This window comes from Lathyrus oleraceus, chromosome 3 (genome assembly GCF_024323335.1).
Source record: "Lathyrus oleraceus cultivar Zhongwan6 chromosome 3, CAAS_Psat_ZW6_1.0, whole genome shotgun sequence".
Classification (NCBI taxonomy): Eukaryota; Viridiplantae; Streptophyta; class Magnoliopsida; order Fabales; family Fabaceae; genus Lathyrus; species Lathyrus oleraceus.
This window is the reverse complement of record NC_066581.1, coordinates 420,732,256-420,748,417: the sequence shown is the minus strand read 5'-3', so window position 1 is coordinate 420,748,417 and position 16,162 is coordinate 420,732,256. Positions and strand designations below refer to the sequence as shown.

The following is a 16,162-nucleotide window of genomic DNA, read 5'->3' as shown; positions in this document are numbered from 1 at the left end:
ATGAAAGGATGAAGTGAGGATCAGACCTCACAGCTCTTATCCCTAACCAGGGAGAGCTGACAAATGAGCATGGGTCCAGAATAGGGGAACCCTTCTATACTCGATGACTCTGACACAATGTGCACTGCACAGATCTTGGGCTTTTGATCTCAATGCTACAACCATGTAATGGGAGCAAGGAGAAGACTCAACTGAATAGTGGGGGACAGGTTGCTTGTCCCTACCTTCCACCAATTGCCTTCTTTGAAGGACTTTTCCTGCTTGGGCTTAAAATAAACAACCACAATCATTGCCTCTTAAGGAGGACTTCAGACATTTATTTGCCCGGCCCGGTAACAGCCGGGTCTCCAGACTACATGAAGATTAGTAGGTTACCTCAATGCAAATTGCTTATGCAAAGCAAAGCAAAGCAATAGTTCACAAGGAACTGAGCAACTAAAGTACCTGGAAACAATCAAACTCAGTCAGTATTCAATCAGACAAATTGTACAGCAAACAATCAAACAGTTTAAACAATACGACACAAAGCAAGCTCAAGGCTTAAGCCCAAGCTCCAACACCTACAAAACAATGTTATGTTAGTGTACAAACATCCACAACATCAATTAAAATCAACTTGTATCATTCTCCATGTACATTGCTTTTTTGATCCTGAAAAATCAAGCAAACATTAGCAACTAGACCACTAGGCCAAGCCTAGGGTCCCAAAGCAAGAAAAAAGTTAAAACAGCAAGGTATCCACCATCCAACATCAAATTAACATCAAACAAGAGCAAACATCCTTGGTCTCATGTTTATATCATCCATCAAGTTCAATTCATGCACAAAACAATCCATATTGGTTCAAATGAAGCACCAAATATACAAACAGAAGTATTGCATTCAAAGCCATGCCAAAACACATCAAAAAAATCTCAAATTAAATACACCTAAACAGGGGTCAATCAAGGTCTACCATGCCAAATTTGAGCTCAATTGGGCAAATGGAACCATGTCAATGAAAATCAACAGAAACAGACACAATTACATGCTTCAATTCACACCATCAATGCATACATCCACTTCAAAAATTCATATCTCATTGGAAACTAAAAAGAAATGGATGAGACCAAAACAGGGAGGTCCTAACATGTGTCTAGTTCATGCATATCAAATTTCATGGCCATACAATACAACATGAGCATTTCTCAATCATTCTACCAACCTAGGTCACATGGACTTGCAAATTCAACAACCAGAAATGAAAAATCAAGATTAAATTGAAAATACAGTGAAAAATCCTACAAAAATTCATCAAGCATCCTAACATGTCAACAAGTCATCATGCAAAATTTCATTCAATTCTAACATGCATAGGTTATCCAATTAAATTCAACAAGTTGACATCAAGAGGTGTGACACAAATTGTCACACCTAAGTTCCAGAATTTGCTGCTCTCTAACCAGGTATCAAAAATTCATGAAATTTACATATAAATAATCCTCAATGAGTCAAGAACCACCACAAAAATTTTCAAGAATTTATTTGCAAGCATGTGCATTTCACAATTAAAATGGTAAAGTGTATCAAAATGTGACTCATGTGAGAAAACCCTAGGGCAAATGGAATTTCTACCAAGCACAACTTTGACCAATAGATCAAAAAAGTCCTAAAGTCAACAAGGAAGTCATAGAAAAAATCTCCATATTTTTCTGAATTTTCTACTATTTTTTTTATGAATTTTTTCATGTGTTAATGATTTTTAACAATTAATTAAATTAAATAGAATTTTGACAATGGCATTATCGTAAATACTAATGGCGGGAGCGGGAAACATGCAGTTTGAATTTTCAAAACAGATTTTGGATTGAACAGTAAAATTTCCAGAACTTCATCGTCTACAGTCCAGAATCCTCAAGAACACGAAATTTCAAATCATCACCAAAATGAACAATCTCATATCCGTTAGAACCGTCTGAGCCTAAGGATCACGAATATCAACTTATTCTTGGCTAAAAGTTCCTAAATCGAACGAATCGCGCGAGCTAGGGTTTATGTTCATATCTTAAAATCCAGATTTCTCCTCCTATGGTTCATCATTCTCAAAACTAATCACATCACCGCGATCTACATAACAAGGCCTTTCAAACGCATATAATGATTAAACAAATGGTGACGATCGATTTTGCTCAAACCTGGATATGGCAGCGGAGTTCTTGTTGTTTTTGAGCTTCAATTACACGAAACAGAAGTAGTGCAAGCTAGTGGTAGATGAATGATGCGTCCAACTTCAGTTGCCTTGGCCTCTAGTGCTCGAAATCCACATTTCACCATTGAAGCTCCTCATGCTACAGTCACGATTCGATGAGTTTCTTCCTCCAATCTCCAAAAACAGTCCAAGATAATGATGATACAAATCCAAAGCAAAAAGAATTTTGAGATTTGGTTGAAGAATGAAGAAGATTGATGCATATGAAGTTCTTGTGTTCTTGATGAAATGTGAGAGAATTGGAATGGTTTTGAGATCTGAACTTGGTAATTGTGCATTCTCCTCAAGAGTTTGTTATGATTAAGCTTATATACTTCCAACTAATCAAGCTTTAATCACCAAATTAGCAAAATGACATGCAATTAGAAAATGTGCATTTACTTAAGCAAGGGCAAAATGGCCTTTTCACTCAAGCCCTGTGACAGCTCATTGACAGCTCATACATTCTCAATTGATATTTGGAGTGTGTTGGCTCAAATGAGATGTTCACTCTTGTGCATGAAGATGGTGCATGAAGTAATATGGACATGAACAGTGCTGTATGAGAGCTCAAAATAGAGTTATGTATTGATACATAACACTTTTTAACAGTATGCATCGATACATAACTTGTTTGTATCAATACAAGGCACTTTTTAACAGTGTGCATCGATACATAACTTGTTTGTATCAATACAAGGCACTTTTTAACAGTATGCATCGATACATAACTTGTTTGCATCGATACAAGGCACTTTTTAACAGTGTGCATCGACACATAACTCGTGTGCATCGATACATGGCCCTTTTTTGCCTTGCACGCATCGATACGAAATTCGTGTGCATCGATACATGGAAAATTTTGCCATGCACGCCCGGTGGTAATTTGACCATATCTCCTCAACCGTTCATCCGATTCTCACGATCTTGGACTTTTTGAAAATGGGAGAGAAAGATCTACAACTTTCATGTTCAACAAAATTCCATTTGAAGCTTTTTTGATGGGGGAAAATTGGGTTGAAGTCGTTCCAAAAACTTGCCATCCTTTTGGAAACTTGAAACCATAGGTCATTTTTCCTTTTGGAAACCTTTGCTATGACCTCAAATCCTTCAATGTGAGTATCTGAAATGTCAAATGAGACTTGTTTGAACATGAATGGAGTATCTCTTGCCCTTTCCCTCCTCCAAATCCATCAATCCAGGCACCGTTGACCACAATTGACTTTTCTGACAGATAGATGAATTTGGCTACGCACTGATCAAATTGAGCCCCAAACTCCTGATGAAATGGCTCAACCATGAAACCCTAGCATCCATGAGCTCAATATAATCACATTATGATCCTCATATACATCATAGCCCCCATCTCCTGATTATGCCCTGATTGGCCCAATGCAGATGATTAAGGTTGACCAGTGGTCAAAACCCTAATCTCAAGGAATATGCTCCAACACTTGATGATGACCAACCATGATGATGATGATGTATCTTTTCAATCAAAGTGAAGACCAACATCCATTGAGAATCACAAAACCCTAATTCACAGCCCAATCCTCAGATGGCCCATGATCAGTCAATAAACCCTAGGCTTGCACTTAACTTCCTCATCTTCTGATCAAGACTTGGGAGGATAGCTTGCATAATGTAACCACATGATATGCAATATGCAATGCCTAATGACCTAAAATGATATGCAAATATGTTAATGCTAGTCCCAAGAAAGGAGGGCAAATTTTGAGGTGTTACAGTAATCATGAAGAATGACTCAGATTAAAACGTTGGACTCAGATCAGATGATTCAAGATAAGCCAACACACCACCGGAGCCCTAGCTCCGGTATTCTTCTCCGGTGAGAGCCGCCAGATTGGTTAAACCAAAACCTCATGAAAAATGAAAAATGAATATACTAATTTGAAGGAAAAATGCTCAGGAGCGCGAATCTAACCTCAATTTTCTGCAATTCCAAGTATATAAAAAGATACAAGGATTTGAATTTTGAGGATCATGAACTGAGTTACTTCGATTTGACCTCAAAGCAACTCAATCTTCTTTCCTACATTGATAAGACTTCAGACAACCAAAAATCACAAGAATAATGAAGAATTGAGGGAGAATCGAGGAGAAGAAAATTCTAAAAATTCACCTTCAATGGAACTTCATATTGGTACGATCTTGATTCCAATTATGCTTGGCCTTGCTTCAGATGCTTGTTGGAAGTGATTAGGATCAATAAAAGGTCTGGACTCTTGGAGTTTCAATCTCAAAACAGATGGAGATTTGAAACTCAATTTTCAAAGAAAACCTTCAAGATTATCTTTCAATGGAGAGGGTTTGGGATTACAGGTTCAAAGCTCGGGCACGAGGTCCTTAATTCTGAGCAATGGGGGTCTTATTTATAGGCCATGAGATTCATTTCCACACACTTCCAAATTTGGCAAATTTGAGAAATTTTATTTGCATGCTTGCATGGGCGTGTGATAGGCCCATCAAGTGATGTAACTAGGTCCAAAAATGAGTGTGAATCATGTTGAATTCATGTTGAAAGGCCATGCAATCGTGTATGAAAAGTGGAAGTGGAAATCATCCAAATGGTTCTTCATATTTCACCCATGCATAAGTCCTTCATCCTTTGACCAAATAAGATGATCTTGGACTTTTTGAAAAGGTGAGATCAAGGGGAACAACTTTATTATTGAACATTTTTTCATTTTAAGCTTGGATCATGATGACTTTTAAGGTGGAAGTTTAGGAAATCAAACATATTTGAAAATTTTCTAAGTCCCAAGTCAAATGTTCACTTCTTCCACCTTGAATAACTTTTTTTATGGACTTCAAATGAGAAAAGTTCCTTCATCAAAGTTGTAGCTCTTTCAAAACTCTTAAATTTGGTCACAAATTTTACCTAATTTGGATTTATAATGAAGGAGTTATTCATTTTAGAAGTTGAGGAAAATCACTTGTTCAATGGTATTGACCCAAAATGACCTATAATGTTTCCTCTTGGCACATGCATTTGCAAGTTGAATTTGAACTTCCTCCAAACATCAATGTTGAAGTATATATCTTGAATTTGATCATGGAATTTGAATGACTTTCATATCATAAAAATTGAGCAAGTTATAGTCTTGGGAAATTGACCTCTAAACTAGGGTTCAGACAAAATGACCTATAATCTTTCACCATAAAAAATGACTTTCCTAGCAAAACTAGCTCGTTAATTCAACATGAAAGTTGTTTGGAATGTTATTTTGAGTAACTTAGCTCTTGGAATAATTTTCATATGACAAAAGTTGTAGGAGATAGGGTCTATGGAACCCCAGTTTTGACCAGTTGACTTTCTCTGGTCAACGACCATGAACCATCTTGCTAACTTGATATTATCTTGACTTTTGGGACTCATGGAGGATCATATATGCATATATGATGTAATGTGAAGTGTCCTTTGAAATATTTGATCAATTGTTGAAGAAACTTGTTGAAGAAGTCACACAAGATACCCAGATGAGTTAGGGTTTCCAAGGCAAACAAACTCCAAACTCTTGATGATTCCTTGATCAAAATAACATGTGAAGATCATGAGGATTCATATATGATGCTTAGAGCCAATGTGAACCATCTCTTGATTGAGCTTCTTGCATTGAGGGTCTCAAACCCTAGATATGAACTTGATAGAGCATATGTGAGCATACACACTACCTACAAAAGCAACAAACTATACATTGACATATTTTTGGTATTTTGGTTAGTACATAATGAAAAACAAAGTATGATACAGTCAAATGTACTTGGTGATCTCTCCCAATGCAAACCCAATGAATAAAGGGGTAAGAAGGATGCCAATGTGTGATCCCAATGCCAATGCATATGATGAGATAGAATGAAGGATCTTAGGGTCAAAATTTGGGTCTTACTGTAACCAAAATATTTTAATTTGGAAGATCAACGGTTGTTTACCAATTTTCATAGTAAACAATGACGCCTTCACATGCATGCATCAATGCATGTGGCACCTTCACATGCATGCCCCTAAGTCATTGACGCGTATGTTAAATGAAAAATAGATGTGTCAGTTCAACTAACACATGTTTCCTAAAATGTGATTATTTCCGTAAATAATTTAAAAAATATGTTATTTTAGAATTTTAATTAAAAAATATAATTATTTAAAAAAAATTGCCGATTGATTGAAAGTATAAAATTATTTTAATATTGTAATAATACCATATAATTTTATTTTTCACATAACTTATATATAAATTAGATAATTTAAAAAAAAAAACTACTCCAAGTAAAATGACACGGGTTCTACGTACCATATTATTATACTATCACGTGGTTGGCATGTGACCAGCCAGAACTCACTCGGAGAGAGTATATAACCCACCACACCACGCATCTTGAAGCAATGCGCGTGTGAAGAGTTTTCGATTGCAAAAAGAAAAAGTAGCGAAGAAACAAATTCGATAGCATAGCAAAATGGCACTAGCTAAGGCGAAGGAGATTGTAGCTTCAAATGCCGTCGTTGTTTTCAGGTCAATTTCATTTCCGAATTCAATTTTTTTCAATCGATTCATTGTTTGTAACAACGCTCGATTTCGGTTTTTCAGCAAAAGCTATTGCCCTTTCTGTGTCCAAGTCAAGAAGCTCTTCGCTAATTTGGGTGTCACTTTCAAAGCCATTGAACTCGATACTGAATGTGCGTCCTTTATTCCTTTTGCGAATTCTTTTGTTATTTTTAGGGCTTTTGATTTTAGAATTTTAGAATTGATTTTAATTTGTTGGATTGTTCTCAATTATAATTGTTTATTTAGTTTCATATTTAGGGCCTGTTTAGATAAACAAACAACTTATTTGCAACTTATAGTAAAAGTGTTTATGAAGATAAGTGCTTAGGTATAAGCTTACATAAGCTATTTCTTTAGCAAAAGATAAAATTAAATTGTTTTATATATGCTAAAGTATTTTCATAAGCTATGCTAGAGTACTTATGAAAATGAGTTGAAAAAAAGCTTATGAAAAATGTCGGGAGCTGTTTTCATGTATACGTAACAGTTTCATAAAACTTATGCAAGTAGTTAAGCTCGCATAAGCCGATTCAAATAGGCCTTTGATAGGCTCTAAATTAGATGGCTTTACTTAGGTCAATGAATATGGTCACTCGATGAAATAATAAAATACACCCATCTTATTACTTATACTGGCCAGCTTTGTTTTTTAAAATTTTGTGAACATTAGGTTGCACCAATTACAGTTTTCTCCTTGCAAGGTGACTAAAAATCAGGGCATTGTGTTCTGCTTTAAATATCATATATTGTTGTTTAGGGATCAAGAATCATTTGGTATTGGCGTGGTTCTTCTTTTAACTACTACTAATGTACTACTTGATGGCTTTGTACTGTGTTCATTTTTTGGACACTTTTTATTGGTTTTCTATTCTGTTTTTGACGCATATTCATTTTATTGTGTGACTTAATTGTGTGCGTTTTGTTACTGGAAAGGGTATTTTTAGCATTGTCTAGTCCTCCGCTCAATACAGGATTCAGGTTTGTTTTCACTAAACTGCTGGATTCTAAATAGTGTTCTATTTAGCAGCAACGAGTTTTCAGTAAACTGTATATGAAGGTAAGAATGAGGCATTGATTCCTTGCAAGTACGTGTCGTGGAATGAATATGGGAAATATAGAGCATTAGTAATTTGTGCTGGATCAGGGATTGAGTTTCACATGATTTTTTTATTAGCTCCATAGTCGATTTTTAAATAATCAAATAACATATGGTTTTCACTTAGTCAAATGAGAGTCTATGAATAAAATGTTCTGACTGGTAATTGGATTTCCTTGTTTTAATAATATGGTTCTATTCTAGTCTCCTATATTTTATGGCTTTTGTTTATTCTTTCATAAGTTCTCTGTGTGTTTTGTCTGTGAATTAACTGAAGTGGTTGGAAATTGTGCAGCTGATGGAAGTGAGATCCAAGCAGCATTAGGTCAGTGGACTGGTCAGAGGACTGTGCCGAATGTTTTTATTGGTGGAAACCACATTGGCGGCTGTGACAGTAAGATTTAGATATAGAGTACTTTTTAATACCTATACACAACTTTCTTAATCATTTGGTTTCATTTCAGATAATTTATTGAATTGTTTTCTTGTTCCTTCTGCTTCTATGCAGCCACAACCAACTTGCACAGCCAGGGTAAGCTGTTACCCCTGTTGACATCTGCTGGAGCTCTTTCCGGGTCAACCTCGTAAAGAGGAGTTCAAATTCTGGTTACATAGTGTAATAAAAATACTCGAATAAGAGGAGTTCAAATCTCTTAATACCCTGAAACTTGCGGTTGTTATGAACTTAATACCCTGTTATTCTTGCGTGATTCTCTTTAAAGTACAACTCCATTAAATAAGTCTATTAAATTTTGGTTATTGACAACAGATATACTGAGATTTTATTACTTGGGCTCCGGTGAGTATGTTAATGAGAATTGCCAAGCCTGGAGTACAATTTAAGAAGTTTTCATTTCTAATTGAACCTTACAGACTTTGCCATGGGCATGAGCATGGTTGGGTTGGGCAAAAAACTGAACTGGAAAACAGTTCATGCAAATTGTGTTGGTTCTCTGTTTAAGTGCAACGTGGTTTTAATTCTTGAACTGGACTGCTTTTGTTACTGTGTTTTAAAACCAATTTTAAAATGGGGAATGCCCTTTCAACTCTTATATGTATATGTGTTTTCCCACTACCATGATCTTTTTCACACACCTTATTATGCTCTTTTCAACTCTTATTATGTTAAAATTTAATTTAGATATGTATTTACCTATGCATAAAAGATTGAACCGAAGATGCATTTCTATAACTTCCTTTAGTTTAATATTCAATGAGTTTTTCAGAGATACATCTTTGAAATATGCTCGGTGGTTTAGGACATTGCAACATCTTTATAATATTTGAATAATGGTAAAAAGTATTTCAAATAACTTTTAAATTATCATCTATCTTCAGTTTAGGTACGATGAAACATATCCTCCCTTCATTGTTAATTGATGGTGAATGGTATTCAAGTTAGACAAATCTTTGATTTTTCAAATATCACAGGAGAGTATTTAGTTTGGATTTCAGATCTACGAGAAGTATGTTCTCGGAAATTCAAAATTAAAGTGAGGGTTTTACGCCATTGAAATACACAAATGCAAAATGGTGATATGTATTCATTCTGGTTTGTGTAAAGAAAATGGTATGAGAGATCTTATTTATAAAAGTAATCCATGGCTTTACGAAGATGCATATTCGTATAGTCCCCTGATTCGTTTTTTGTAATAATTTAAATGTGCGTCCAAAGATACATCTTTGGATACACCTTATTTTTTAAGAAATAAATGGATTTTCGGAGATGTACATCTGTAAAGTCTCTTGTATTATTTTTTTATAAGTAAAAGATGTGTTTGGAGATGCATCTCCACATCTCCCAAATCCATTGTTCACAAAATCAATGTATTATGCAAAACAAAAATTGTCCAAAATTTATCACCAAATTTTATAACATTATATGTGATGATTACATAAAACAAACAAGTTACATTGTTAGATTAAAACTACAACAGATTAGAAAATATGTCACTATTCAAATCTAATGGTGATTTCTTCTTTGACCTTTCCTTATTTGTTTCTCTTTCATTCTCTCTAAAAAGTGAATCGGCCAAGTTTCAATATCTTGTGTGGAATGTGTTGTCCGCTCTAGAGATGTCTTTAGTATAGGACATCCCGATTTCAAATAAACCTATACAAAATGTTGTTTTTTCGGTAGTCAATCAATATACATGATGCGTTCAGATAGATTTTGAGATGACTTACTCCGAAGTGGAAATAATGTTTCGGAGAAACCATATCATGTTAAATGAATACACACCATATCATAAGCACTTGCTATAAGATGTCTTATTTTTTGGAAGCACATCAATTTATCAAGCGATTATGGACCACTAAGACAAGGAACAAGAGCATTGATAATTGAATCGTAATTTTCTCTATTCCCATAACTTTGTGTATAATTCTCTATACATCGCCATCTCTTGTATAAGATGATATATGACAAATTGGTACTCGTCATCTCCTTTACCGAGCAAACTCGAAACAAATTGAAACCACAATTCTTGCCACCTTCAACATTTACAATCCGCTCAATGTATTTGTGCATAAAAGCAACATCTCTTCCATGTGTTTGATTTTTTTGTGACGGTAGTTAAGGAGATGGTTTGCTAATGCGAGCACCCTTGAAAACACTTTTTTTTTGGATTTTGGAGTCTAAGATTTTGGAAAATGTGAGTCAACATGTTTATAGTATGAAGGAGACTGTCATGTGGAGTTGTCACTTTGTTTTGGTTTGACCTTTTTAGGAGCACATTTTGTTATAACCGATTCTGAAGATGGTTTTAAATCTGTTGTTTATGGATAGATAATATTCCTCAGTTGCTCTTTGATGTGTAATTTTATGATATCATCAATTTTCATGAATCTCTCTTAGATCACTTCCCACTCGGTCATGATAAATATGTTTGAGTTATCATTCTTCATCACACCATCATCATCAAAACATAGCCATTTTTAGTGAGTGCAAATTTCATCTATACATATCGATTTTTCAAGCTTCATATTCTTTGATATTAAACAAGTACATGGAAGACCATATGTATTCTCAAGTGTACAACCACACTTTGAGATATCAGAACATATTTTATCTGCTCATTTGGCTTCGCGAAAAATAAAATTCAATTTTGCCCAAGATACGTTGTCAATCAATTGTGAATAAAGGATGATGTCTTTGAATCGATGTTCTAACAAAGTAATGCTTTGATCAAAAGATGTATGTATCTCATTGTGTTGGTTTTAAAGCATTTGGTTCACGACGTTCCAATCTTGACAAAATCACCTTTACTGTTTCCCAACTGATTCTTTAGTCTAGAATGTGCAGATTCAACCCTGTTAGTTGTTCTATCGTCAAAGTGTCAAACTTGATTGGTTCAGGCACAAATAATATTCTCTTTAACCTGATCCAAAATAGTTCCCTCAACATATTTTAGTAAGTCTGGATATCTCATACACACACGCACACACACACACACACGTACACACACACACGCGCGCACACGCACACACACACACACAACAAAAACATATTTTCGTGGAAGAATTTATTATACCATTTCATGCATCCATTATATTTTCCACCACCACACTAGGTTTGACCATTTTCCATTTTCCATCTTCATGTTTGACTTGTTTGGTGCCTACCACATGTTTTACTCGACTACTCACATTTTTGGTTATGTGATACTTACAAAGTAATGCAGATGATGTAGGAAACACCGTTGCAACCGAATTCATCAATGCGTGTCTCGATTGGTGATTATTAGCTATGATTCGTTTTTTGGTCCTTCAACATAGTCTTGTACATTTTCAAACCCCATGTAAAACTGTCCTATTTTTTTGGATCCAAAAATACAAAATCGATTGAAAGAGTCATCTCCATAGATGTAACACCAACAATTTCTAGAAGTGGAGGTCTATAGTTGTTTGTTTTGTATGTTAAATAAATAATGAGAACTGAAATTCTAGTTAACAGACTTTCGATGTCACACGGGATGTTATGACATCCAATTCTGCGCAGACAAGTATTATGCAGAACTTTAAAAAGTAAGTGCAGTAAATAACACAAGGAATTGTTTACCCAGTTCGGTGTCACACACACCTACGTCTGGGGGCTACCAAGCCAGGGAGGAAATCCACTATTAGTAGTATTAATTCAGACCTTAAACCAACAGTTTAACCCTATCACTTAATACCTACCCAATGCAATTTCAATCTTACTCTAAGATCAGAGTTCCTACTCACTCCCCCTCAATCACCTCAGTGATTACAACCTTTAATTAGGTTAAAGTTAATGGTGAAGTCACACTTCAAACAACTCTTGATTGTGCTTAACAACTTTAATCAAGATACACAGCACTCACGCTTAAAAGCTTAGAGTGACACAACACATACAACTCAATGAACACCCTAGTCCAATGCAATCATCTAGGAGATAATTGCTTGGCTCACAAGATACACCTAATACAAGACACACACACAAATACAGCAGTGAAGTATATGGAACAATAAAATCTTCACGCCTAAAATCCCCGAGTTCTGAATGAAGGACTGCCATCCTTTTATATTGTAGCACTTGGGCCTTGTACTTGTATTTCCTGAAATTAAGGTCAAGCAAGTTAACCTAATTTCCACATATTATGGTACTAACAAATAGGCTATTTGTTAGGTTCATTAATTGTAGCTTAGTTGTTAGTTTCCTGGATTTTAGCTCAGCTGTTGGATTCCTGAAGAATAGCCTGAGAAAAATGCTGAAACAGAAAAACTAACCAACCTACAATTTAGCTTATGCTGTCAGGAATGAATGTCACAACATTCAGTTTGACGTCCAAAGCATAGACCATATGCTAAGTCTGTTATTTTCCTGAAAACAGACTGTACAAAATGTTGTACTGTAAAGGACCACTCCGTCCGTACTTCAGTATCAGCTTACATTAATAAATGTCAAAACATCCAATTTGACATTTACACATAGGGCCTTATGCCATGGTCTGTTATCCTCCTGAAGAATAGACTGAGATACATACTGAACTGTAGCAGAAAACCAACCTGCCTATTTTTCAGTATATGCTGTCAATGATGAATGTCATAACATCCAGTTTGACATTCAGACAGTAGGCCTTATGCCAGGTCTGTTATTCCCTTGATAAACAGAATGAAATTTAAATACTGAGTTTGACATTCTATAAATCCTGTATTAGCTAAACCTGTAGTATACTACTCAAGTATGTCATGACATCAGTCAAGACATCAAAGTATAGTTAGATGTTCTAACATAAAATGCAGCCAATCAACCGTCTCCAGAACATGTCATGACATCAGTCAAGACATTAGAGTCCAGTTAATGTTTTAACATAAAATGCAGCCAATCAAACATCTACAAACTCCCCCTTTGGCAAATTTTTGGCTAAAACAACTTGGCATCACAACATAGTTCACAGCAGCGGAAAACACACATCTAGCAGGGAAATTAACCTAGCTAATACACTCAGAGCAGCACACTCACCACAAATAGAAGTTAAATAAAAACTTCACATATCAGCACACATACAGAAGTTAAATAAAAACTTCTAACAGCAGCACACACAAACACACTCACACTCATAGAAGTGGAACATCAGCTGCAGCACAACCTCTGGATTAGAGGATCTTCAATATCTGTTTAGCAAAAAACATCTGTTGTCCTGGGGCTTCACAGGTGTTACTCCCCCTTTTTGTAAAAAATGTTGCCAAAAATACAGGAAATGATTTAATCATCTGACTTAGAGTCAGCCTCATCATCAATGCCATCATCAGAACTGGCCTCCTCTTCACTCTCTGCACTTTGCCTTGCAGCTCCTTCTGTAGCATCAACAGATTCACCAAGCACACCACCATCAGACATCTCCAATTTTATGATCAACTTTTCCAAAGTGAGCTTCCTTGCCTCTAGCTCTTTGCAAGTCTCTCTGAGTATGGCAATGACAGCAGCTTTATCTGGTTGATTGCCAACACTTGATGTCTCTCTAGTTGTCATGGCAATGTCAGGGACATGCTTACCCAGAAACAATTTATAATTGAAGGCCAAAGGACTCTCTCTTCTTTTCACAAAGTCATTCTCTGTCAATATGTTTGGAAATTGATTCAACACAATTCCACATATGAGGGAAGGGAAGGCTATAAGCCCCTTCACACTGAAGCTCCCAGCATGTTTCATGGTTTGATAAAAAATGTAGGTTCCATAGTCAAACTTTGCTTTGGTTCCAACAGCGTAGATGAACTTTCCAAGCATCACAACCACAGTGGATTTATGATTTGTGGGCACCCAGTTGGCAGCTCCAACTTACCTTTAAGAGGCCACTTCCTGACTTGATTTACAGTGATGACTTGACAGATTCTGTCGTCAGTCACTTCAAGCTCAGGTTGAGCTACATCAGGTCTTCCCAAATACAGGTTGATTACTGAGGGAGAGAAGTTCACACACTTGCCTCGCACATATACTTTTCTGAATTCTCTGGACCTTCCATCTGCACATTCCTCAGACACATTGACAATAAACTCCTTTACTAAAGTCTCATAGCACTTTGGGAGTTGAGTCACAGTTTTCATTAACCCTGCCTCTTGAATAAGGTCTACAATCTCCTTACACTCCAGGGCATTCTGAGCCAGTTCCCTCTCCAAGGCCAGCCTCTTGTGATAGACATACTTCCACCTGTTCACACTAGAAGCAAAATGGAATGACACGTTGTCAATAGGTACCTCAGGGACACTAGCATCCAGCTTGCTAGTGGTTGGCTTCTTCTTTGACAAAGATGTTGTGACATCACATGGGACATCTGAATTAGACTCCACAACAACAGACTTGGTCTTCATTTTCTTGGGCACCTCTTTGCTCCAAGATTTCGCAGGTCCATGCCCTTTCCTTTTGAGGGAACTCTCTGTCACCTTTGGATTGGGAGAAGTTGCCACATCAACCTTCCTTGTTGGGGACCTCTGCACCACAGTCTTTTTTTCTCTCCTAGTCTAACCCTTTTGGCTATGCTAGGGACAACTGATGTCAACAGTTCATTATCAGAGAACTCTTCCAGATTAACTGTGTCAGCTTTAGGGTTGTCACTGACATCATGAGTGACACGGACCTCCTCACCTCTGATTGTCTAAGGGTTTGTCAATTTTTGACCCCTCATGAGCATCAGGTTGCTCAGCATCGTCAGATACATTCTTTCTTAAGACGACTGCGTTTTCTTGACATGCAACATTATCAGGTATGATAGTGTTCAAGGGAACGGAGACCCCAGGAACATTATGATTACCAGATAATATCTTAGTTACAATAGTTGCAATGGCATTATGCACATACCTCGAGCCTTCCCTGGTTTGTTCATCAAGTGCGATTGCTGAGGAGAATCCGGAGACCGTTTCTTTAGGTCTTCTTGCATGAGACGAAGTTGCAGCGTCAGCCACAGGATCTTCCCGGTTAGGGTTGCAAGACTCAGAGCTGGAGGAATCAGACATGGTAGTGTAGGAGGTTGAGTCGGATTGGTGCGACATGATGAATATCTCGGAGGAGAGTTGAGCAGTTTCTTTGGGAGAAAGTTTGCAAGGCTGAAAGTTGAAACGATGGAATAGGAAACGCTTGTTGCACGAACAATGTCTATTATTTGTTGACCAATCAGAGTGCACTATTAATTGTTTAATAAGTTGACTTACTAAACAGTAAATAACTAACATCTTTAGTTGCTATAATTTCTCAGAAGCGCACATTCCCTCTTTGCCCCTAACTTTGTCAAACTGAGTAGCATCCAATGTCATGACATTCTGAGTGACATTGTACTCAGTCTGCATCTGGTTTATCCATACCAGTGGTGAACACCTGCTACCAGAAGCTAGGCACTTAGCTTCTGCAGTGGACAATGATACACACTTCTGTTTCTCCCTTGCTACTACACCATTTGGACGAGGTCCAATAGGTGAGGATGACTCATGGCTTTCAATCTGACATTTTCCACAGCCTTTTCTTTCATCCATAAGCAAATTTGGGATTCCTCTAATTGCTTCCTTGGATAAGATCTTCTTCATTCCTCTTAAATAAAGTTGTCTAAGTCTTCCATGCCACAACTTTACTTCCTGCTCTTCCTTGGCTAAGGGGCACTTTGAGGAGTAGTGTGAGACTTTAGATTCCCAGAGATAACAATTATCTTTGGATCTGACTCCTCTCATAAATTCCTGATTGCAGCCTTTCATCACCGCACATCCTTCCTTAGTGAACTGTACATTGAAGCCTTGATCACATAGTTGGCTTATGATGATGAGATT

At 36.6% G+C, this 16,162-nt stretch overlaps 1 protein-coding gene across 1 annotated transcript; it reads left to right on the top strand.

Annotated features, from left to right (window-relative positions):
- Positions 1 to 6,581: 6,581 nt before the first annotated feature.
- Positions 6,582 to 8,656, top strand: LOC127128013 (glutaredoxin-C2). Its single transcript, XM_051057272.1, has 4 exons — positions 6,582 to 6,759; positions 6,835 to 6,923; positions 8,184 to 8,282; positions 8,397 to 8,656. The coding sequence occupies exons 1-4, from the start codon at positions 6,704 to 6,706 to the stop codon at positions 8,474 to 8,476; spliced, it is 324 nt and encodes a 107-aa protein (XP_050913229.1). The 5' UTR covers positions 6,582 to 6,703; the 3' UTR covers positions 8,477 to 8,656.
- The last annotated feature ends 7,506 nt before the right edge of the window (positions 8,657 to 16,162 follow it).

Coding starts and splice junctions, on each gene's coding strand:
- LOC127128013 (XM_051057272.1), top strand. CDS start 6,704: ATGGCACTAGCTAAGGCGAAGGAGATTGTAGCTTCAAATGCCGTCGTT. Junction 6,760..6,834: donor AATGCCGTCGTTGTTTTCAG/GTCAATTTCATT, acceptor TCGGTTTTTCAG/CAAAAGCTATTGCCCTTTCT. Junction 8,283..8,396: donor CCACATTGGCGGCTGTGACA/GTAAGATTTAGA, acceptor GCTTCTATGCAG/CCACAACCAACTTGCACAGC.